The sequence below is a fragment of the Rousettus aegyptiacus genome, unplaced genomic scaffold (genome assembly GCF_014176215.1).
Source record: "Rousettus aegyptiacus isolate mRouAeg1 unplaced genomic scaffold, mRouAeg1.p scaffold_m13_p_4, whole genome shotgun sequence".
Classification (NCBI taxonomy): Eukaryota; Metazoa; Chordata; class Mammalia; order Chiroptera; family Pteropodidae; genus Rousettus; species Rousettus aegyptiacus.
The window spans coordinates 11,718,145-11,741,839 of NW_023416307.1; the positions used below are offsets into that span (position 1 = coordinate 11,718,145).

The 23,695-nt window shown below is 37.1% G+C and overlaps 1 protein-coding gene and 1 long non-coding RNA gene across 7 annotated transcripts in view; one reads left to right on the plus strand and one right to left on the minus strand.

Moving 5' to 3' along the window:
* Positions 1–23,695, plus strand: part of MRPL39 (mitochondrial ribosomal protein L39) — a 131,427-nt gene that overhangs the window by 13,106 nt on the left and 94,626 nt on the right. For 4 of the 6 annotated variants that reach the window (XR_004950309.1, XR_004950308.1, XR_004950306.1 and 1 more), the window contains exons 9-10: positions 1,387–1,434; positions 17,116–17,251. Coding sequence is in view for 2 of the 6 variants with exons in the window: in XM_016140421.2 (XP_015995907.2) it covers positions 1,387–1,434; positions 3,756–3,803 (96 nt within the window). In the remaining 4 variants the exon portion in view is untranslated. Of the gene's footprint in view, positions 1–1,386; positions 1,435–3,755; positions 3,900–17,115; positions 23,651–23,695 lie in introns of those variants that run through there. The other 2 variants (XM_036218506.1, XM_016140421.2) reach the window with 2 other exon arrangements.
* On the minus strand, positions 10,651–22,246 carry LOC107508543. The gene is made up of 2 exons (XR_001596326.2): positions 22,086–22,246; positions 10,651–11,293 (listed from the first exon to the last, which is right to left on the minus strand). It is a non-coding gene; the product is annotated as an uncharacterized LOC107508543 (long non-coding RNA).

Here is a 23,695-nt window from a genome sequence, read left to right on the forward strand (position 1 = left end):
TTCAGAGTAATCTTTTCTATTTTGACAAGTCTTGCTGGTTTTTTGATAGGAATTGTTTTAAACTTGTATATCAATTTGGGGAGAATTGACATCTTGACTATATCGAGTCGTCAGTCTATGAACACAGTATATCTTTTCATTTATTTAAATCTTTTATCTCTTTCATCAGCATTTTGTAATTTTTAGCATTCATTTCCTTTACATGTTTGATTTTTCTCTACATACCTACTTCTCTTCCTGCTTTCTCCATTTCAGAAAATGGCATCATCATTTACCTACCTAATTCTTGATTCTGAGGAATTCTTGATTCCGTTTTCCATCAGAACCATGTTCTCATCTACTACTGCTTCCCTCCTCCAAGTCCCTCTCACTCTTCATCCCCCTTCCTCGTTTTCATTCTTGTTCCTACAGTGCATTCTCTACTTAGAAGTCAAAATGACTTTTTAATTTACAAATCAAATCATGTAATCCTTCTGTCCCAGACTTTCCAGTGACTTCTCATAAACAAATTCTAACCCTTTCCCTGTCTCATAAAGTCCTACACTATCTGGCCCTTGCCTGCCTCTCTGACTTCATCTCATGCCTCTTTCTCCAGGAAGGTCTCTGCACCAGCTGTTTATTCTGCCTGAGTCAGGCATGGTTTTCCCTTTACGTGCTGCTCTTGTCTCCAGAAGTGTCTGCGTGTACATGTTTAGTAATTCTACTTTTTGTTATAAATTTTACCAGCCCATTCTATGTGAAAGAGTCACTAGCCCATACATATTGCTCAGTATCCCCTTCGACTAATTTCATAAAATTGATATGGTCATTATGCACTTTGCCCAGTTTTCATTAATTCCTTCTGATAACTTTACATGAGATTGTTAAGGATTAAGGATTAAGTTGGCTCTCACTTTTACTATTTTCTTTGTTAGTTTTTACTTGTTCTTTAGGGTGATTTGCTAAATCCTCTAGGTCTACCATTTCAGCATGAGAATGTCATAGTCAGTTTTTAATGAACCTCTCCTTGTGATTATTATTTAAAGAATGACCTCTAGCATGTTAAAATTGGCTATTTAAGGAAAGAAACATAATCTACAGGAAAGTGTGGCAGGTTTTTTCTTCCCATTATAATAATGGTAATGATTAAGGAGGAAAAAATAGGAAGAATGCCATAATCAGTGCCTAAGTCTTTTTTTCTTAAGTGCCAAACAAAACAACTGTTCAATATAGTATTTTTTCCTTCTACTCTAGTCTACGTTTATAACCTTTTAGCTTCATTAGTATGTATTTGTTTTCTTTAACTTTTTATGTATTTGTTTTCTTTAAAACCTATGTAAAGACTCAGCTCCTTTTATTTTAACTGTACTAACTTAGTTAATTCATAGTAAATCTTTTCTTTTCAAGGCACATTTTACAGTATGGGATAAGCTATTGGAAAGATCTCGGAAAATGGTAAGTGTTTTTGACAGTTAATGAGTACTCTTCTACAAAGAAATTTTCATTGAAATTAATAACAAAGAAAAAGTAAAAAGAGAAGAAAGAGAAAGAAGAAAAGTAATTAGTTGTCTCAATAGCTAAAGCAATTTTGTGGTTGTTGACCTCAGTCATATTTCAGCAAGAGAAAAATTGTAATTTGGTAATTCTCTTTTATTTGTTAATATTATGCAAATGATACTGTAGAACTTGAAAGAAATATAAGAATATTACTATATAGTAGTAATAGTTCTTAAAAGTTGCCATGGTTTTAATTAGTTCTTATTATAATTTTTTGTATACTTCATGAACATTTAAAGGATTAAAATTTGTCAGATGTATTTTAAAGATGCCTTGACCGTTGACATATTAAATGCAGAAATGTCCTGAAAAGTCAAATTTAAATGCTTGTGATTTTGTAGTTTATTCTGTGTCAGTAGCATTTAGATTTCATTAAGTAGGAATGATTGTATTTCTTGACCACAACTATCCCTGTTCACTCTTTCATATACTAAGTGTTCATCTTTAACTTAAATTATCTGATGGTTGTCCTGTGTAATCCAGCTGCATGAACCCTTCCTAGTTACCCTAATTTTCCGCTCTAGTCAGGCTTGGAAGCACACTAATAAGCGTGTAAAACTTATTTCCAAGTTTATTTATTTCTTTAGGACAGTTCTTTCATTGGGACTCCATTTCCCATTCTCCTGTGCACTTACATCTTGCTTATTCTTCGGTACCTCGCCCATGTCTCACCTTTTCTGTGAAACATTCTCAGAGTAATCTCTTGTCGAGTATCCATTCATATTGTTTCTGCTTGATTATATACCTCCTTGTATTGTTTTCTGATTGTTTTTGCTAGTATATTTACATTCAGTCTGTTAGCTCATTCAGGGTTTGTTATATATGTGTAACCCCCAATTTTGAACCCAACATTTAGCACAAGGGGTGAGGGGCTTTACCCAATAAATATTTATTGATTTTTTTAATGATGATGTATAAACCTAGTTTGTATTAATTAATTTACAGGTAGAATTTTTTGTTTAGGTATTACTTAGCCATAATGGTCTTAGGTAAAGTTTATATAATTTTCTTTTTTTTTTTCATGAGATGAATGTTTATTTGAATGGGTGGAGTAACTTTATTTCTTTGGTTGATCACAATGTTAGATGAAGACTAGAGAAGAAATGAGTGTATAGGAAATAGTTTGGGGAAATTCAGGAAGCAATAATAACTGAATACTTTTAAAGCAAGGAAAAATTGGAGAGACAGTAACCTAAAATACCTAGTAGAAATCAGTGCGTAGCTGTTTTTGAAATATTTATTCTGGTCCAGATTTTTTCTTCCACCATCCATTTTGCTTGTCTAAAGAGAGTAGGTTAAACATATGGTTCATTGATTGAACCAGCACAGACTTATTGAGTGTTTCGTGACAGGAGCAGTAGGTACAGAAATGAACAAAACCGACTTACTGTCCTCAAGGAAGTTAATTTAATGGGATAGCTAGACATAGCAGGCACTTCGGGTGTACATGTGGGTTCTGGCGTATGGAGGAGTAGGACCCAAACCTAAATGGGATTCGGATAAGGAAGGTTCTCAGGAATTTGCGTCTCTTAAGCTGATTTTAAAGGGTGAATAAAAGTGGGCCAGGCCTATAATATACTGGGGGATGGGTTGGGGGGTTTTCTCAGAGGAAGCTACTTGCATAGAAGCATGGAGGAAAGTATGGTAAATGTAAAATGAATCTGAATGTACAGTCACATGTAGGGTGGGTGATGAGTCCAAAGAAGTTTGTTGTAAATAGAGTATGAGGGACTCATCTTCTGTGATGTAGAATTCGCATTCCCCTCCTGAAGGCGATTGGGGGTGACTGGAGAATTTTAACAAGGAAGTGACCTATCGGGCAGCTGTTCCTGTTTAAAAGCTTATTCTGGGGGCAGTGCGGAAGAGAGCTGCAGCTTAGGCCAGCACTTTCCAACAAAATGATTTAAAGAACCTTGTCGTAGCACTGCTCATATTTTTCTTAATACTTATGATTCCATTTTATAGATAAAAAATAAAATGAGAAGCTTGAGAAGCCTGGATACATGCCTCAGATTATATTTTTAATGGAATTTGCTGTGCTCGATAATTTATATAGGGAACTTAGCCTCATGAGTTTTCTTTCTACTTAACTTTCAATAATAATTGTTATTGAAGGAGAAAGAGAGTTATTATAAGAGAAGGACTATGGAATGATTTTGAATGATGAGTAGAGAGTAAAACTATTTATTAGAAAAGTAAAGCTATTCATGTTTTTACAGGTAACTGAAGATCAAACTAAGCCTACAGAGGGAAGTGCGTCTACTTAGTATCTTCCTAAAATTTAAACATGTATAGTAAATTAAAATAAAAGTTTTCTATGTAATGTTTGTGTGTGCTTATAAAGATTATCTTTTTCTTCCTAAGATTTATGTTGATGTTTCTTTCTTTCTCTAAAGGATAAGACAACTTTTGTCATTCACAATAAAAATTTCACACAGAAACAACCCTGTCCTCTCCTGCTCCTAGATGTAACACATTAGCATATTTTCCCCTTTTAGTCTTCTACATGTGTAAACATATATGTACAATTACAAATATAATCTTTTAAGAACATAAATAGGATCATATTAGTTGTTTTCATTTTTCACCATGTTAAAGTGGGGCATTAAACATCCTTGCGTGAAAGTGGCAAGTGTTTTGTGGATAAACTGAGTATTTGCTGAGCTAACTGAATGTTTCCTGTATGCTGGCCGTTGTGCTATAAGCCTTTCATATGGAACCTCTTATTTAATCCTCACAACAGCCTGTTGAGAAAGTGTTTTCATTTGGTAAACAAGGAAACAGCACAGAACTGGCAAGTAGCAAAGCTGAAATTTGGACCCAGATAACTCCACTCATATGCTCTTATGTACTCCTCTGCAATGCTCACATATAGGTAATTTTGTAGGAATAGATTTCTGGTAGTGGAATTGTTGACAGATGCTACCTGATCCTAGTCTCTAAAAGGTTTAGCCAAATGACAGTCCCAACAATAATGTCTGAGAGTGCCTATTTCCCCATGCATTGGACAAGTCTTGATTATCAGTTTTTAAAAAATACTTTGCCAAAAAATTTCTTCCCTAGAATTCTAGTCTAAGCGTTTTGTTTCTGGGCTTGATGCACAAGTTTCATCTGAAGATTTATTTCTTCACCCCAGGTGGGATTGTTTACCTAGAGTCCATATCTTCCTATTCACGGATTAACTTTCTCATGTGCTAGAGTCCATAGAGAGTTCCATCCTAAGAAGTGTTGAAGAGGTGAGCCCTTTTATGTCTAAAGTGGCTTTGTTTTGTAACTTGTATTTGATTAACTTTTTGGCTAGATATAGTATTCTAGATTGAAATATAATTTTCTATCAAGACTTTGAAAGTAACTCAGTTATCTTCTGGCATTGGTTGTCCTTAATGAGAAGTCTGATACCAGTTTGATTTTGTAAATTTTTTATAGCCTGTTCTTTGCAAGCCTGCCTTCCTCCCCACCTCCCATCCTGCCACACACACACATATATACTATGGAATCTTATTATTGGTGTTATAAAATACTAAAATTTTGTTATATATATCTAAATATTCAGTTATTCTCCTTGGTACTTTCAATTTTGACATCTCTCGAGCTCTGGGAAACTTTCTTTTTTTTAAAAAAATGTATTCCTTTTTCTTTTCTCTGTTTCTTTAACACAGTTTAGTTGGGTTTTGGATCTTCCGTATTGGTCTTACGTATTTTTCTCCTCATTTTTCTTGCATTTATATTCTAATTTTTTAAATTGAACTTATTATGTCAAGCATAGTTTACTTGTTGAAAGCTCTTCTGCTTGTCCATAATATCCACAGTATATCTTTTTGATCTTTCTGAAGATACTAAAATAATTTTATTCATTCGTTCATTCATTTCCTAGGCTCTGGATTATTTTTTTACTCTAGTGACAGATTTTTGGCTTATTGTAGCCTTTCATGGCAGATTTGGCTGCTCTAAGGATGAAGCTGGCTGTTACGATGAGGATTTTATAAATGCTAGAATGAAGAGATTGTCAGTCTTGGCAATCAATTTCTGTAATGAACACTGTCATTCTTCCACTTATTTTATAAGAGATCCCTCCAGCATTTTAACTGGTGGCAAATAACGTGGATTCAGACCCTTCTGTATTTGAAGATAGGGGATATGGAGTACAGGTCAACTGTTTGTGTATAGACCTTTCACTAACCGCTTTCTTTTTAGCCCCTTTTTCTGTCTTTTTTCTCCTAGCACCTCTGAGCTTCTAGGCCCTGCTGGGCAGGTCTCCCCTCCACATGCATTCTGGGTGGTGACATCCTCTGCTGTTGCATTAGTCACTTCACTTTCCATCTTCTAGAAATTGGTCGAAATTTCTGCTGCTGCCTTCCTCTTCTGGTCCCTTTCTTGTTTGTGGATTTACACTTTTAATTTTTTTCTTGAAAAAATTCAGAAGTATTTTGAGTGCACCAATAAGTAAAGAAAATAAACCTTTATTTGAGTGTACTTTTTCCACGTGTGCACTGCTTGCACACATGGCCATTGGTGACTTCTCACTTTATGGATCTCAATCTCACCAGGTGGAAAACTGAAAGCTAATTTCCTGACTTTCCTTGCAGCCAGGGCTCGGAGGCTTACCGATTAGACACACCCATGTGACACTGAAAACTGGCACATGGGATCTTTTTTTTTTTGTCTAGGGGAACAGTGACATGTGGCTTTCCAGGTAGCAGTGGCAAAGGTTCCACGTCGTGGTGCAAGCTGTTGCTTTCCCCGGCAGTGGCTCTTGGCATAATGGCATTTTTCAGAGCCAAGTATCTGACTTCCGAGCCTGGGACTTGTGAGCCATCCTTTTGCTTAAACTTGCTAAACAGATCTGGTTATTTGCAACCGAGAATGTTAACAAATTTAACCATTGTAACTCATGATACATGTCTTTTTGCAATTTGCTCTTACTTCAGCATTAAGTTTTCACATTTAGCGTGTTGTTACCTATAGTATACGCATGCAGAGATGGTTGCTGCATGTAGAGCTCTATAGTGTTCCATTTACCGTATACTGTATGATTAATCCCATGATTAATTCATTCTTTTATTGATGACCATTGAGGATGGTCTGACTTTTTAGTATTATGAACAGTACTGCAGACGGTATTGTTTGTTTCTTTATGTATACATACACAAAGATATGTACCTAGAAGTAGAACGTTCATCTTCGACATTACTGAATAGTATTAGTTGCCACAGTAGTTGTACCAGTTTACTCCCTGTCAGCGGTATGATAGTTCTTGTTTCCCCAGTCCCTCTGCTTATCATTGCCAGACATTCAAATATTTGGTCAGTTGGCTATGTGTGATCCTATCTCATTTAATTTGTTTAATACTAAGTGTGTAGCAATGATGAGTGTCCCTTCATTTGCTTATTATCCAATAAAGTTTCTTCTGCCCAGTATTTTTCATTAGACTTTTGGTGCTTTTATATGAATAGGAGTTCTTTATGTATTTGGAAATTTAAACTTTTGTCACTGCACATATCTTCTCTGGTCCGGCTTAACTTTTATCTTTGTTTATGCTGTCTTTAATTAATTTTAATGTGGACAAATTGTCTTTTCCTTCATGATTTATTTGTGTCCAAGAAATTTAAAGCTTTTCCTCACTTGAAGTTATAAGGTGCTTTTATGTATTTTTTATTATATTAAAGTCTTTTCACATTTATTGTATCATTTCTTTGACATTTCAATTTTGCACATAGAGTGAGGTAAGATATCTAATTTTGAGTCCTCCCTCCCTCCCCCCGCCCACATGAATAGTCAGCTATTCTGTATCATATCTCCCTACTCTTAGTGGTTATGCCGTATCATCATATATTAGATTCCTTTAAATGCCTGAACCTCCCTAGGTATTGCTCTAAGCAACAGTGGGTAGTTTGGGCATTTATAGTACAAGGTCACTTGAGTGGTCGTAGCTGGTAGTAGAACACAGGGTGATTGGTTTCAGCGGGGGACTTTCATGTTAGGTAGATTTTGAGATGGTTAGGATATTTTTGCTGGGGAGGGATAATGGAACCTGAAATTTAATTACTGCTGTCCTCCAAAAAGCAGCATTATCCCTAGTTGCCATATCAACAGTAGTACTAGGTAAAAATCAGTTTGTCCGAGTTGGTTTTTGAACCACTTATATCTGTATCACTTGCTTAGCCTGGTAAAAGGCAGTTTCCTGAACTCCATTATAGAATCAGAATATCTGGACGTGGGAGCCTGGGAACCTGCATCTTGACAAGTTTCTAAAGTGAGAATAACTACTTTAGCTCTTCAGTTACATGTAGAACTTTTCAAGCTTTGTTTGCTATAATGAACTTTTATTTGCCAAAAATCACCTCTTGGAGCCTATCGGTATAAAGTAAAATGTTCGTTGTATCCATTTCTTTTTTTACAACTGGACTTGGAATAATAATGTTGTATTAAGTCAGTAGACATGTGAGTGGGATACGAATGTGTAACATGGTGTATCAACCCTCAAGGTTATCACTTTCTCTAGTAGTCATTCATACACCGAAACAAATTATGATGCAGTATGTTAAGTGCTAGTGAACTGGGAAATTACCAAGCACTGCAGGAAGGGTGGAAGAGTGATTAAAGTTAGAGAAGACATCATTGGGATGATATTTGAGAAATCCACCTCAAATCCATTTCTTAGGTGGTTAGGAATACATGTGTTAGCCAGGTGGAGAGTAATACTGGAACACATATTTGTTAAGACACAGTGGTAACAAGAAAGAAGAATCCCCTTTATGTGAACATTATTTCCTTATTGGTATCGCTGTGACACAATTTGAAATCTAAAGCAAGAAGCTGAACACTTACATGCAAATTTTAAATGTTGGTTTCATTGTTTTCTAGTCGTTGGTTGAGAATCACATAATGCGTCAGCTTTTTTTGAGTGCTTCCCATTTATGGACTATTTTCTTCAATCTCTTTTTTCTCTTCAAACTTTCCTACTTTGAGATACTGGTCATCTTCTAGTTTCAGAAAAATTTCAATTTTCCATGTTTCTGTATTTTGTCAATTCCCCAAACCACACTGTTTTTCTCCTTATTCTTCTATTTTTTTTTTTTTTTTTTTTTTAAGCTACTGGGTCTATCTAGTTGCTGACAGTGAATAGGAAAGGTCTGATCTCTCATTCAGCAAGTTTCTGGAGAAGTGGGTCAGATCCTAGAGAACCTCCCTGACATGCTTCAATTTTTTTCAAAGAAACCATGTCCTGCTTAATTAAGTGCCTCAATTCAGCATTCTGTGTACAAAATTGGGTTCTTTTTACCTTTTCTACCACAGAACCCACTTTGACTTCAACCACCCTTTGTCACTTCAAAATGCACACATGTATGTAGGCATACACACTCACATTCACACTTCCTTGCTACTTAACCCTTCCCCCAAGCCAAACACACACCCAGATTTACGCTCTGAGAATTTCTGGAATGACTGAGGCTATTGGTCAGGAGGACTCATCTAAGACCAGAAGATCAGGAGCTAGAAGCCTAGGAGAGTTGGGTGTCAGAGAAAACCAAGTGATCCTGGCAGCACCTAGGTTCCCTGGGTTGTCGTGGGATTATGGATAATCCGCTATGGTAGATCATTTGATTTAGATGACTGAAATAGATATAATGAACACGGTTTTAAAGGTAGTGTTTAACCCTTAAAGCATAATAGGTATTGCACTCTTTATATGCACTATTTCATTTAAGCCTACCATCCTTATGAAACATTCATCATTTTACTGGTGAGGAAATCGAGGCTTAGAGAGATTAAGTAACTCAGGTTTCATGTAGTGTAGTTTAGTACTCTTCAAATAATGGATTCCACAGCACGGTTTTTCTTAAACTGCCTTTTTGATGGTCATAGCTTTTCATTGTAACAGCAGAAAGGCAATACTACTAGGTTAGTCTGTTCCAGGCATAATATTCTGGGACTTTGTGGCTTTATGCAGCAAGTGGGATTTTGAAGAATTGGGACTCAAAACAAGGACTCTTTTTATAGATAAACAACTTATATAAAATGAGTAGTCTGAAGAAACACCCTCGAATGCAACACACCTACCTGGGGCTCCATGGAGCCAGATGTTCATTCCAACGGTTAGGAGGAGAATCTCTCTCGGCAGCACACACAACTTGAACACAAAGCGCGGCTGGGCTAAGAGGGTACCTTCGGTCAGCGGACTATGTCCTAGGAGTCGGGAATGTTCTCCTTAGGATTCTCGCATTGTCGTGTGTGTGTGTGTGTGTGTGTGTGTGTGTGTCTGTGTAAACAACTTCTGAAATTACAGATTGTACCTTGCAAAAGTCCAAAAAAAAGTTATTTTAAATAGCTAAAGACTCAAGCGATTTATTTGGTTATAGTGCATAACTTTGACAAATACTGAGAAGAGTTGCTAATACAAGCATACACTCAATATGCTAACAATTACAATTGGTTATTTGTAAGTGATATAGTTAATTATGTAGAAAAATTGCATAGAGGTCCAAACCTTAAAAATTCTATCAAATTGCTAGCTTTTTCCTAACAGAGTGGGAAGAACAGTTCTTGGATTATTTTAGTATAACATTAATGTAAGACTTTATATTTTACAAAGTTCTCTGTCTTATGTAAGCCTCTCACTAACCATGTAAAGTATTAGCCCCATTCTGTGGATTCGAAACAGGCTTGGAGAAGAAAAGTGTATTCTCTGACCCCGTGCGTCAGAGAATTATGTGGCTAAGCTATTAAACCTAGGTTTGGGACTTAATTTCAAATTTAGAATTTTTCCAATTAAATCTTTGTATTTTATAGGAAAAAGATAGGGAGTTGGCTCTCAGACATCATTTACCATTCTACTTGTTAAAAAGCATTTCATTTTTTAAATACAAATTCAATGTGCTAGCCTTTCAATTCCCCCTTAAGAATCAAATATAAATATTATTTTTTAAATTTATTTTTCAGTGATAGTTGACATACAATATTATATTAATTTCAAGTATACAACATAGTGATTAGACATATACCTTACGAAGTGATCACAATAAGTCTAGTACCCATAGTTATTACAATGTTATTGACCATATTCCCTAAGCTGTACTTTATATCCCTGTGACTATTTTTATAGCTTGCAATTTGTATAAAATATTAATTTCAAACTAAAGTTGTGTAAATAGAAAATTATTACATAGTGGAAATAATAATTGCTAAATCTTTTTAAAAATGTTGCTAGATAATCTATGATGTAACTGGAGGATAGTAGTCCCAATTTCTAACAAAAAAGATATTCTAGAAATTTGTTTCAAAATGTATAGTCTGTACGTCTTCCAGTCTAATCATTAAAAGTGCTTGTAAACAATTATAATTAACAAACCATAATTTAGAATTAAAAATGACATGAATACATTTTCCTTTAAACATAAAAACAGAAATGTGGGCTTGAAGATTAAAGTAAAAATGTTCGCATTCAGAAAACTGCTGATAAATCTTTTAAATGACCTGACTCTTAACAAATTAAAAAATAATAAAACCTGAAGTCTAAGTTTATCCAGCAGGGCGACTCATGCTTCTTTGTCATCCTCCCACGGCAGCCATTTGTTCCATGTAAATGCTAGTAACAGGCATCATACCCTGTTAATGCTAACATGTAGGAGTCAGTCGGAGGTAAAACCCCTATCACGATTAGCATTAACAGCATACCGCCTACAGCGCACCTCCAGCATTCAGAGGATGAGGCACAAAGAATTTAAACCACAGATTTCCCCTTCCTGGTTTGCGCCACCTGCAAGACAGAGAAATGTTTGCGTATGTACTTGCAGTTATAAAGTTGGATAGAATAGAAATCTGAAAGCAAAAATGTGTTTTCTTTTTAAATGAAAGAGCTTATTAAATCCTAGGAAGTAATTTGTTGAAAAGGGTAGAAAAACTGGCAATTGGATGACATTTTTACCTTTCAGTGTAAAGACTCTTCATGTTTTAAGTTCTGTAGTTCCAAATTATTTACACATTAATTATATCAGCTTTACAACAAAAACAACACCACTCTTTAAAGTTCCCAGATACTAAAATGCAAAGCGGGGGGTCTTGAGTTCTGACACAGTACTATCTTTTCTGATTTATAACTCACTGGGGACCTAGACAATTTAAGTAAAAGGCCAAAATATTCAAAATAGTACTTTATGCTTTATGAAAATTAAAACTGAATTAACCCATTTTACAGAGGTAGAGTTTGGGCTTGATTTCCATTCTCTAATAAATAGTTGATATTTTACCTTAATATATTTTTTGGAGATATACAGGCAATGAAGGTCTTGCCCACAAGTGTATCCATCGTAAAATGTCCCTCTCTGCTATTTAGAGATTCCTTTGGGGAAAGCATTACCCAGTGACTTTGGTTTTGATCTATGTAAAGGAAGTATGACTTAAAGAGTGCCATGTCTCAAAATAATTGTCTTAAGCAAAGAGTGGATAAAAAAAGAAAAAGCTGAATTTGCTACTTCCTGTTACAGTATGATGTTACTAAAGTGACATTTCTACAGTTTCTGATTTCGATGTTACTCTAGTAGAACCTAGAAGTTAGAATATCATTCACATATGTGGTCTCTTTCAGTACAAGAGGGGAATCACCTTCTCTTTTATTTAATCATGAAACCAGCTAGATGTAAAATCGTGATTAACTTCAAAAGAAACGTATAAAGTTAAAAATTCCCCAGTGAATATATTTTGACAGGGCAGAATATCGTGGTTTGGAAATTTCCAAACCAAGGAAATGTATCATTCTTACTGATAGTAATTTTTTTTTTTTTTTAGTTTTCTGTTTTCTGAGATGAATTAGTATAATGATGAACAACTTTGAACTAAATGATGTCAATTCAGGATTTTAGTTCATCTTACTGATTTTCAATCAGTAAAGATTATAAAAATATGGACTTTTTTCTTCCCCTCCACAGTAACTTGGACAAAATACTCAGTAAATATATATTAATATCTTAATGTTAGTTTCTCCCCAACCAATATAGTTGAACCTTTTCTTAAAGAGATATGTTTGTTTTGTATTTAAGGTGAATTGCATGCATGCTATTCTACCCATAAATTTTCCTCCTGTTCTTTAAAGGTGACATCTGAGCACAGGTATTAAAAGAAACACTTTTAGTATGATAATTGGATTTTTTTTCTTTCATCTTTTTTTTCACTATACATATAAATTGCCCAATTAGAGTGCTCAAAAAAGTGACAAGTATTTTTCACAATGTGCTACACTATGTTAAAGATTCTAATAGCCTTTATTTTTTATTGGTTAAAACTAAAGTTTTTCTGAAATAAAAAGCATCACATAGGTGCCCTTTTGGTCTCAATGGTCAAATGAAAACTGTGATACTGTGTTATCCAGACTGCTTAGGCATGAGGAATTCCTAAAACTTCAGAGAAATAAGCCGTTTGTCTAAATATACTATACAATCAAATCTCATTTAAAACATAGTGATACATGACAAACATTAACCCCAATAAACAGAATAAAGGAGGAAATATTTCAGAATAGTTTTTAACAAGGTGTATTACGTAGACTTTTAGATATTAGAAAGACCATCACCTATCCTTGTTGAAGCCATGCTCACTTTTACTGTGTTTGACTGGGCTTGCAAGGAGGACTCAAGCTAACCAACAACAGAATGGCTATGTGTCCAAGTAGAAATTAGTGATCATAGCCATCAAAGGCTAGTCTATTAGCCAATGCATTGGGCAGAGGATGATGTCATGAGGTGATAAAAATGAAGTGACTCTTTCTGGAATCAGTATAGCCACCCAGCTGGTACAGTGACAGAAGAATTCGATACAATTTATACTGAGCAATCAACAGTGATACCTGCTAACCATTTGATAAGAAGGTGACAAGCATAATTTACAATGTATAGCAATACAAAAGAAATTTATATGGATTATACCATGTAAATTAGAGTGGAAGTCTTGAGGATAATTCTAAAGACAAACTTCAAACCCCCTGACTCCAAAATACTTATAGGCCCACAACATGAAGTAGTCATTGTCACTATAAGCTTTATTAAAGCACAATTCTTTTCAGTAGTTGAGGATAGGTAGTAAGTTAAATATAGTACCTGAAAGAATTCATTACTCGGTAATGAATGTCAAAACCATTCCTTCTCTCCTTGAATAAAACCCTACCAAAATGAAGTACTAAGTATATGCTAGATAAATAATAATGCCAGAAATCTCTGACTATGTGGCAGGTCTACTTTTCTTCTGGTAGTGAGACCTAAAATGAAGGTAGCACTCTGGGAACTTTTCCTTGATGCTTTTCTGAAGGATGACTTTTTTTTTTTTATGATTTCGGTATATCCTTTATTCTTACCTCATTGATTAGCCAGAAAATATGTTACCAGATATATATTCATAGTGGAATAGGTCCTAAGTTTATCACTAAGTATCTCTTTTCACATATGAGTCATAAGTTATATCCTTCCTCAATTTTGTAAATTTCTATATTTTCTTATTTTCCTGGTTATTCTCAGTACCAACCAATTAATATTTGCATACCAAAAGAACTGTATGCCATACAGTTTTCTTTGAAAAAAGTCATAGAGGTTGAATTTCTTAAACAAGCATCATAAGACACTTCTGATTTTATTCACTATGAAATGTACAAATATTTGGAAACTATTAATTTGTTGTTACAAGGTGTACGCCTATTTCTACTGAAAGGCATAATGCTATATTGATGTAGCCATACAAATTCTAGCTGCAAAGCCATTTGAGTAGGTGAAAAGTAATGTAATTATGCTTTAGAAAACTAAAATGATTTAGATAATTTCCTTTAAATATTTTCCCATTTTTATTTAATTTTTCTTATGTACCAGTAAACAAATATAATTATTAAAATGGGATTCAATGTCGATTCCTATTTGGATCAATTCACTAAAAGCAGCTTAGGATATAATTGCATAAAAAAGCCATATCTGGCTCTCTCACCAGACTTATTCTGATTCCTTATATATTATCAAGTTGCTGTTTAGTTTAGGTCATGAAAGTTAGCAGTGAAGATTAATGCAGGTATGTAAAAATTAGGATCCTGAGAAAATTTGGACTCATCATAGTTAATCTTTGGAATGACAATTTCTTGATTACCTTTTGGCCCAGGGTCAAAAGATGAAGGTGACTGCAAACATGATGCCCCAAGGACCTGGCCCTCTGAAAATTCTACATCTGTCCTAGTGCTTCATTTCCCTTCTGCTTAGTCTGAGTTCCTTACCATCAGAACCAAGGTGTTAGGTAAGGTTTCAGGTAAACTGCTCTTGAAACACAATTAAGTTACTTGGAGAGGGAGGAAAGGTTGGGAGTGAAGCCCCGCCCATCGACACATCAACTTAGACTTGTTTATTAAGTTAGTTAGCTAGTCATCTTTGAAAGCAGAGGTCAAGGACTGCAGCGAGGACCTAGGGTGAGCAAGTCTTAATGGGGATAAAGAGCAATTTATAGGAAAGATGAGGATAGACCCAAAATAGTTCAAGAGCTCATCCTTTTCACTCCCAGCATAAAATAGCCACCAATTAAGTATTTAAAGTGATAGCATTTAAATTTTAGTTTCAACCTCTATACATGCTATACAACCTCATATAAAGTGTTTCTCAGTAATTCTTTATAAAGGCCTTCTGTATTCTCTGACCAAAAGAAATATTCAGGTGACTGGTTTTCTGAAATATGTTTATTCCTGTGAATTTTTTGTTGTTGTTGTTATCACATCTTTTCTGTAGAATATGATTATTCTGTATTATATCTCAGTAACTCATTTTAAAGTTAGGTCAACTTCTGTGCTGTCAGAAGACGAGGAAAAGAGTACTATGTTTCCTCTTGAATTCACATGAGTTCTGTCATTAAAAAGGGATTGATGATATGGCAGCCTGATTAAAATGGTAACTGAGGCCATGCCCCAGTTAAAAGTAAAATGGATTGTTCTGTAGGAATAATCCATATCCTGACCTCTTGAGGAAAGATTAGATTCCATTTAAGAAAAATTCCCTGTATAAGACATTGCTGGGGAAAAAATTATGAACTCACTATGTTATGATATTTTCTTTCTACAAAAATCTAACATTCTTTCTCTTGATAGTTCTAACTAAGAATTCTTTAACAAAAATACTTACTATTGCAAAATAAGAGCTCTTTATTGAATAGACTTGTTCGCACATGAAACAGCTTTAATACAACATAACTTTCTATATTTTGAAATTCAGAAAATGAGTGTTTTTAAAGGTATATGCTAGGCTACTAATATTTAATACATAATAATATTTAATACATAACTTTCTATATTTTGAAATCCAGAAAATGAGCGTTTTTAAAGGTATATGCTAGGCTAGTAATATTTAATACATAAAACTAAGAGTGAGATACGTTTGAACGGTCTCAAGAGAAAGCTAATGTGGATATCACAGGATCGCAATGAAAACATAATGAGTGACTATTTAATTGTGAATGCACAAATAAAAGGATATTGGCCTCAGAGGATTATTCTGCTTTTCCCAGTTTTAAAACCAGAAAGTTTTAACTAAAACAATTTGTGGAACTTATTTACAAACTAAGTAACCTGCCCAAAAGTTTTCTCATGGACAGTGATTAATACTTTCACTTTTCAGATAAGGATGTAGAAAAAAACAGGTTAGAAATATTTTCCCCCAGAGTCATTCTGTGGAGTAAGCAGGAGGAATAGGCTGAAAGCCCGTTTCCATCCTGGACCAGGGTATCATGGGCAGGCAGGGGGCGGAGGGCGGTACTTACTCAACACCCTAACACAGGCAGCTTCAGGCTCGAAACTTTGGGAAAATGTTATCCAACATGGATAAAAATGGGTGGGAAGGAGAGCGCTCAGGTGAGAGATGCAGTCTATTGCTTTAAATCATGGCCATTCTTATTTCATGATTTATACAAAGAGTTTCCCATATGTCTAACGACTTAAACTTTTAAACATAAATTTTTTTTGATAATTTCTCTTTTTCATTTCTAACTTATTTTCAATATCCCCACCCCCCACCCCAGGAAAAAGGAAATGTGATGGCAGTAATAAACTCTGGAGTGCTTGTCATCCTTTAAAAGTTACCTCTTTTAAGACATCTCTTCTGTATACTTGAGTTCACAGTGTTTATTCTCAATACTGAGTTTCAATGAAATGCCTCCTTTGGAACTTGGTATGTGTAACCTCTTTGTGAGTTATCTGTATAAGGTCTCCTACATTTAGCATCATGGGAAAAAAATCCTCTTTTCTATTTCTATAAGCCACAGTTCATATTTTTCTATTTTCACACACCAAAATGACCCTAAGCAAGGAAGAATAGGTATTCTGAGAACTATGTTAGAGAAACAGAAAGTTCTGGGAACAAAAGTATTGGTTTTGTCCATTTTAAAAGTAGTTTTCTCATGATGCCACATGTATAGGGCACTCTGCATTACAAGGTGAACACCATACCATTTACTTCTCATACCCCCATGGCATTTTACTCAGTGCCTTACCATACCAAACGAGGCCTGTTTGGTGCTCCTCAAGGTGTCCTCTCCAGACATGCCCACCTTGCCTTATTTCTCTTTCTCTTGTAGATAGCAAACTCCTGGAGACTCCTGGTGTGACCCTCCCTCTCTGCCCCGCTTCCTCCCAAGGTCGTTAGTTCTCTCTCCATCCTCTCACAGAGTGCTCATCGCACTGCACTGGAGCGTTTGGGCCTGGAGTGTTTCAGTAAGATTTTAACTAATATTCATATTCCTGGAGAATTAGTGTAAGTAGAAGCTTATAAATGTGGAACTATATTGATAAGGTTTGTCAGTATTCCAGAATAATAATGGACTATTTACTGTTAAGAGGATTCCTGGTGTGGATCTCAGTTCATTAATTATAATCATTATGGGATAAATGTGGAAAATACTACCAGAAATAATCATCTGAAGTTGTGGATGAATGTTAGCTTCCATTCCTGTCTTTTAAAGCCACACTTGGATGCCATAATCATGTATTTTCATCGTGTAGGAGCATGTTCTTATTCTCAGGAGGTAAGTGTCAAAGCATTTGGAGGTAAGATTCCAGCTCTGATATGGACATAGAGAGAGAGATAGATGGGTAGGGATCGAGAGAAATAAAGCAAATGTGGTAAATGTTATCAGTCACTGAATCTGAAGGAAAGGTCTAGTGGTGTTATTCTGTTTTCAACCTGCCTGGGTTCCATCGCTGACCCCAGCAGTGCCATTAGCTGTGTGATATCTGGCTAGTAGCATTAATTAACCTCTTTAAGTCTTAGTTGCTTCTCTAAAAATGGACATAATGATAGAACCTACCCACAAGGTCATTGTGAACATGAAGCGATATAATGAATGTAAGGTATTTAGTCAGGTGCTGAGCTCATAATCAGGATTTAATGGATGTCAGCCATGGTACTAGTGACTTTAGTCACTAATACTTGTGAGTACCTATATCTACCTGTACACCTATCACATGTTGCATTTATTGTTTTAAAAGCACAAGTCAAGATACATTTACTACTACTCTGCAACTGAATCATATAAGTTATAGGTTATCAAAAAGCACATACAAGCCAAATCAAAATAATTCTTTGCTGTCTTAATCTCTGAAGCCATAAGTAACTGCTAAAAGGTACAACAAAATGTTTCCTTAGAAATAATTTTCTAAAGTATTTTATTATTTTTTGAGTTAAGAAGAAAATGCTTTCTGAAATGGCTAAAAACTCTTTAAAACCAAACAATTTTTTACCTTGTCAAGAATTTTTAGAGACTACTTTGTACTTACTTTACTTTCTCAGACTGCTTTTGTATCCCTTATTCCAAACTGGTTTCTTGAAATATACGGGATCATAAATGTAGACTAATAATTGCAAATGCTTACACAGTGCACACTCTGGGCCAGGTACTAGTTTGACTGCATGACGTACACAAACTCGTTTATTCCTCATAACAGTCTTAGGAAAGAGTACTATCATCTTCTCCATTTGCATCTGCGCACTGAGGCACGGACAGGTAAACTACCAGGTTAAACAGTGGTATGGAGGAGCACTGCTAAGACACAAACTCAAGTACTATGCTGGCCCGATGGCGGACGAGCAACATAAAAAAGCATGGCATTTTGTTAAGACGGCCAGGAACCTATACTGTGTATAGAACATTCTCATTTATGGAGAAATGGCACAAATGTCATTGCATGCCTTTTCACCTTATTTAGATATAGCATCACGATTTCATTAAATCAGCTGTTTGATATTCTTTACTAGTAATTTTTCCTTCTGCCATTGCCTTAAGCCCATGTACCCGAATGTGGATATCATTTTTCAGAATTAGGACAGATATTCATAGTCTGTCAAAAAACCATGCCACTCAACCAACGTTAAACGTATTTTTCTGGCAAGTGTGTCATCATGTGTAAAGGTAGGAATCGTGCCTTTTGGTTCAGAGTGTTCTTCCACATTGCTGAGAGTCTTGGAGTTGTGAGTGAGGATGCTGACCTGCTCAGATGTGATGTGTTGATCTGAGGATGAATGTGCCTTAGGGTGGTTTTGCCTGAAGTCCAAAGACAAGGTTGATGAAAAGAGCTTAAGCACTTTATGGTGGATGAGAATGGCGCAGCAGTGATTAAATTGAAAGTGCTACATTTCCTGAAGAATTTTAGATAAAAAGAATACATGTAAGAAAGATGTAGTCAGTGAAAAGGTAGGATAAAGAGAGGCTTTTCAAATTTTAATATTTTTCCTTGAGAAAAAATGTTTCACAATTTTGTTAGTCCATCCAATTTCAGCAAAAGTATGACAGTTTCGAAGCCAGCGAGATCCGTGGAAGGCCAGAATACATTCTCTAGTCAGTTATACTAGTACTTGGTCTGATTCACTTCAAATATATAGGATATGAGTTCACTGAGTCCAGCTGTGTTTTAGGAGATATATGAAAGTGAAGTGGTAGTCATACTCAAATCATAGAATTTCATCAGTTTAAGGGACTTGAGAAATGACTCAGTACCTGCTACTCATGTTAGAGATGTGAAAAATGAGGCACAGGAATCTGCACAGAGTTGGGACGAGAAACCCGCCAAGGTTCTCAGACTGGTGCTCTTCCCACAGTACCAGGCTTCTGCACTGTGGGCTGGAGGTCTAGCATCAAAGCAATAGAGCTATTAAGATCAGTAGCTTCAGCCAAGCCATAGCCAATAACTCACAAAATCGTAGGGATGCCAGCGATCAAGGACAGAGGTGCTCCGTCTAGATGTGAGGTAGAGTCCGCACACCACTCTCCAACATTCAAGCTATTTAGTCCTCTTAGGTTTACAAAAGGGGTAATAAAACTACCCCCACGAGGGTCATGGTTGAGATTTAAGGAAGCCTGGAGCCCACTGACATGAGTGCAAAACTGTGTGAGGAAGGACTTAAAAAAAATTGGGAAAAACATAGATAACCTCCATTAGATTTGAAATAGAGAAAAAGGAGTAAAGAACCGTTAACTCTAAAATGAAAAACCTTTAAATTAAATGGTAGATCTCAGGCATGACATAAAATAGCTGATGAAAAAACTTTTCAGAAGTTAAAACCTAAGGCTTTTTTGGGTGGATTTTTTGATTCACAGAAGACTGATTTGATGAACTATAAAGAAAGATGGTTATTAATTTTCCACGTTTGCTATTGGAAAGAAAGTAAAATTCACAGCACATTCTAACTAGTTTAAGTATTAATGTTATTGCATTTAAAATGATATCAAATTGTATAGCCATGTCCTGTTAGTCTTTCATCTAACTTTTGGATTTATGAGAATAGGGCTCACTCACTCTGTCTCGTCTCCAGTATCTACAATAGTGTCTGGCACGGGCAGACATGGTGATGGCCTTCCCATAAAGAGAATGTGGCACTTAGGGATTTTTTGTTAAAGACCAATGTTATACTTTTTACACATGATTAGTCATGTAAAAACAAGAGTAGAACTTTGCGCAAATGCCACTGTTCTGCCTTGAAACAGTGTAGGTCTCAGACAGCACTCATGTTTCCCTATCTTAATGTGTGTGGTTAGGAAGTTTGTTCCTGTGGCCAGGGGGGCTGACCCACTGCGTGAGGGAACTTGGTTATTACTGGCCATTACAGAGTGGTCCACACAGCAGAAATAATTACTAAATGTGCTTTGGTCCTCTGAAAGAAATCAGGGAGGCAGCAAAGTATGATGGAAATAATCCTGCACTGACAGACAAAAGGCCCTTGGTCTGCACCCCGCCCCCATAGCCCGCATCCCACATCTGCACCTAAAGGTAGGCTTTACACTAAGGACCTGGTGACCTTACTGGAGGAAACAAATTATCTGAGCCACAAGTCCTCCTGGAAAAAATGGGGATGGGGATAATACCACCCACTCTGCCAATTTCCTATCATCATGGCTATCAAATTAGACAACAGGCAGGAAATTGCCATGTCAAGTTTTAGCTTATAATATTGTTCACATGATTATTAAACGTTCGGCTGCCCCAGTTGATTTAGATTATACATTATATGAAAGCCGTATAAGAGGCATTACAGAGTAATGAATGGAGATAATAAGGGGTAACTTTGGCTTTGAGATAGCTACGTACTGTCATGTAAAAAGTACATCTCCACTTGACCGCATCTGTTTGACACAAAATATAAACTAACTAACTAACTAACTTATGAGCATCATTAGATATCTTCGGCCTCTTCAAATCACGGGATCCTGGATCTGCTGTATGATGCTGGAGAAATAACTTTACCTCTCTGGGCCTCAGTTCTTCATTTTTAAGGATTAGATTCTAGCTTATATCTTTGTCAGCTGTCAGCTTCAATAATTGGAGGTTAAATTTTATTCATAATCATCCCAATATGTCTGCTTTAGATGATAAAAAATTCAAAAGACCTGGTCCACCCTTGGGAGCTGTAAAATGTGGAGGATAGACAACCACCAGGGTTTTTGTGAGAATAAAGGAAAATAACCAATGTGCTCTGAAAATACACCCCGGCACGATGGGAGCAAATAAACAGACGCTCATGGGACATTTGCTCAGTCCTCATGTCTATTAAATGAAGACATTGGTGTCTAATATGTTATGATTCTAACTTTTATAAAGTATATTATTAATTACTTTTTAAAATAAAATAGAAAGCTCATTTTTGAAAGCAGTCCCATTTGATCCGCCCTGCCGGTAAGTGTGTTTTGCACACTTGTCTGGCCGCTCCAGCTGCTAATCTGGTCCAGGGCCAGGTCATAGGTACCTCCTCTTCCAACTAAGGAAACTGCGGAGAAGCTGAGTGCCAGGTCTTTATCACCCTCCCTTCTCCTCGCCCCTTCCCGCCAGGAATCCCTCCTTGAGCTACCTGACCTCCCGGCCCGGGCGAGGTCCCGCGGACAGCGCCCCTCAGACCGGCGCTTGCAGGCGCTCGGGGCCTGGCTGGGAGCTTGGCGGCCACGTGCGCGCCACCCCCGCCCCTGTCGTCTGGCGCCAGGACCGTGGCCCCACAGCCCCCACCGCACCCCGGCCGGAGAAAGAAGAGGGCAGGCGGAGGGCCAGGGCAAAGTCAGCGTACCTGACGGGCTGGAGGGGCCTCCTTCCTTCCCCGCGCGTCGGTGCTGGGGGCTCGGCTCCCGGTCCGCTCCGGTCCCCGGGCTGGAGGCGCCCGACGTGGCGGGGCGCACTGCGCCCCAGCTCGGCGGTGCACAGGAAGCCCGCGCCTGTGAACATGCGACCCTTTTATAATCCGTTTGTGACTCATAACCGACCAGGCGCCTTTTCTGTAAAACCCCCCGCCTCGCCCCCCTCCTGCCTGTTCTTGGAACCTACAGCTAGAAAAACTTTTTTTCTTTTTAAAGGAAAAGTCGAAAAAGCCCAGTGCCCGGAGGATTGGTGTTTTCCCCTTTCCCTTTCTCGTGGGTCACTCTCTCTCTGTGTTTTTTCTCTCGATACACGCTGCGTACTTTCCTGTCCCCGCTGCAAGGCTCGGACTCCAACCTTTGTTCTTAATGAAAAGGAAACGCATTCAAATGCGCGTTCACTGAGGCGGAAGGGAAGTTGCTACTTTTTGCAACTGGGTGGCGGGGGTGTCTTTGCACAACCCTCGCGGATGAGAAAGAAGAGGGAGCCGAAGAGAAGCAAGTGGGAGACTTGCCTCCCCAGCGGAATCAGCTGGAGGCAAGAGCGTCCCAAACAGAGGAAGAAATGGTCAAGTGACTTCTCCATGTGATGCTTCCCCTCCTGACCCTTCAAGAGTCAGCGTTTGGTTTGGACGTTCGCGCTTTCCTAGTACCCACATTTATACTTGGGGATGTTAGGGTAAAGGGCTCACTCTTCTCTGAGTTCAGCCTCACCGGCCTCCCTTCCCTGCCCCTCTTCCCACTCCCTATGACATATTCCTGGAGGTATAAGACTTCAGTCATTTTAAATTTGAGTTTCATCGCCTCTCTCTTTACCCACCCCCATCCCACCAAAAGGGGCATTTTCCTGGAGCAGGTCATTTGACACATTGGATAGAAATTAATATAATAGATGGCAGATTTAGACTGCAAGCCTAGTTGAGTTACTCATTCTTGAGCCTCAGTTCAATAAACTTTTAGATTTTGAGGAAAAAGAAAAAATATCAAAGAGAAGTAGGAGGTGGGGAGGAGGAAGGGACCTCAGGAATGGACTTAGCCTCACCACCATGTGACTCATGCCTTTTTGTGGATAAGGCAGGGCCACTGCTGGATCCCACTGCAAGTGTCCTATGCTTGGAGCTCTGTCCCAAAGGCAGAAGATGTTTTAGAATAGTTTGTACTTAGCTGATGTCAGGAAATTAGTTTTCTGGAACCTCTAAATGCATGTCGGAGCACATAATACTTATAGATGGTTAAAAAAAAAAAACGAGAGCATTTTAAAACTCTCTATTCTTAAGATTTCTAATTTCCCTCTTCCTTGTAATTCAAAGAAGAATAGCCATAATCATGATATGACATTTATAAAGCATTTACAATGTGCCAGACCAGGTTCTAAAACTCCTTACATGTGTTAACTCCTTCAGTCCTCACTGTGATCATAGGAGAGAAGAACCCTGAGGCCCAGAGAGATTGTAGGTCATAGTAAGTAGTGGAGCTGAGATTCAAACCCAGCTCCACCACAGACATGTGGCTCCATAGTACAGTCTTCCTGCCTGTTCATCTGTGT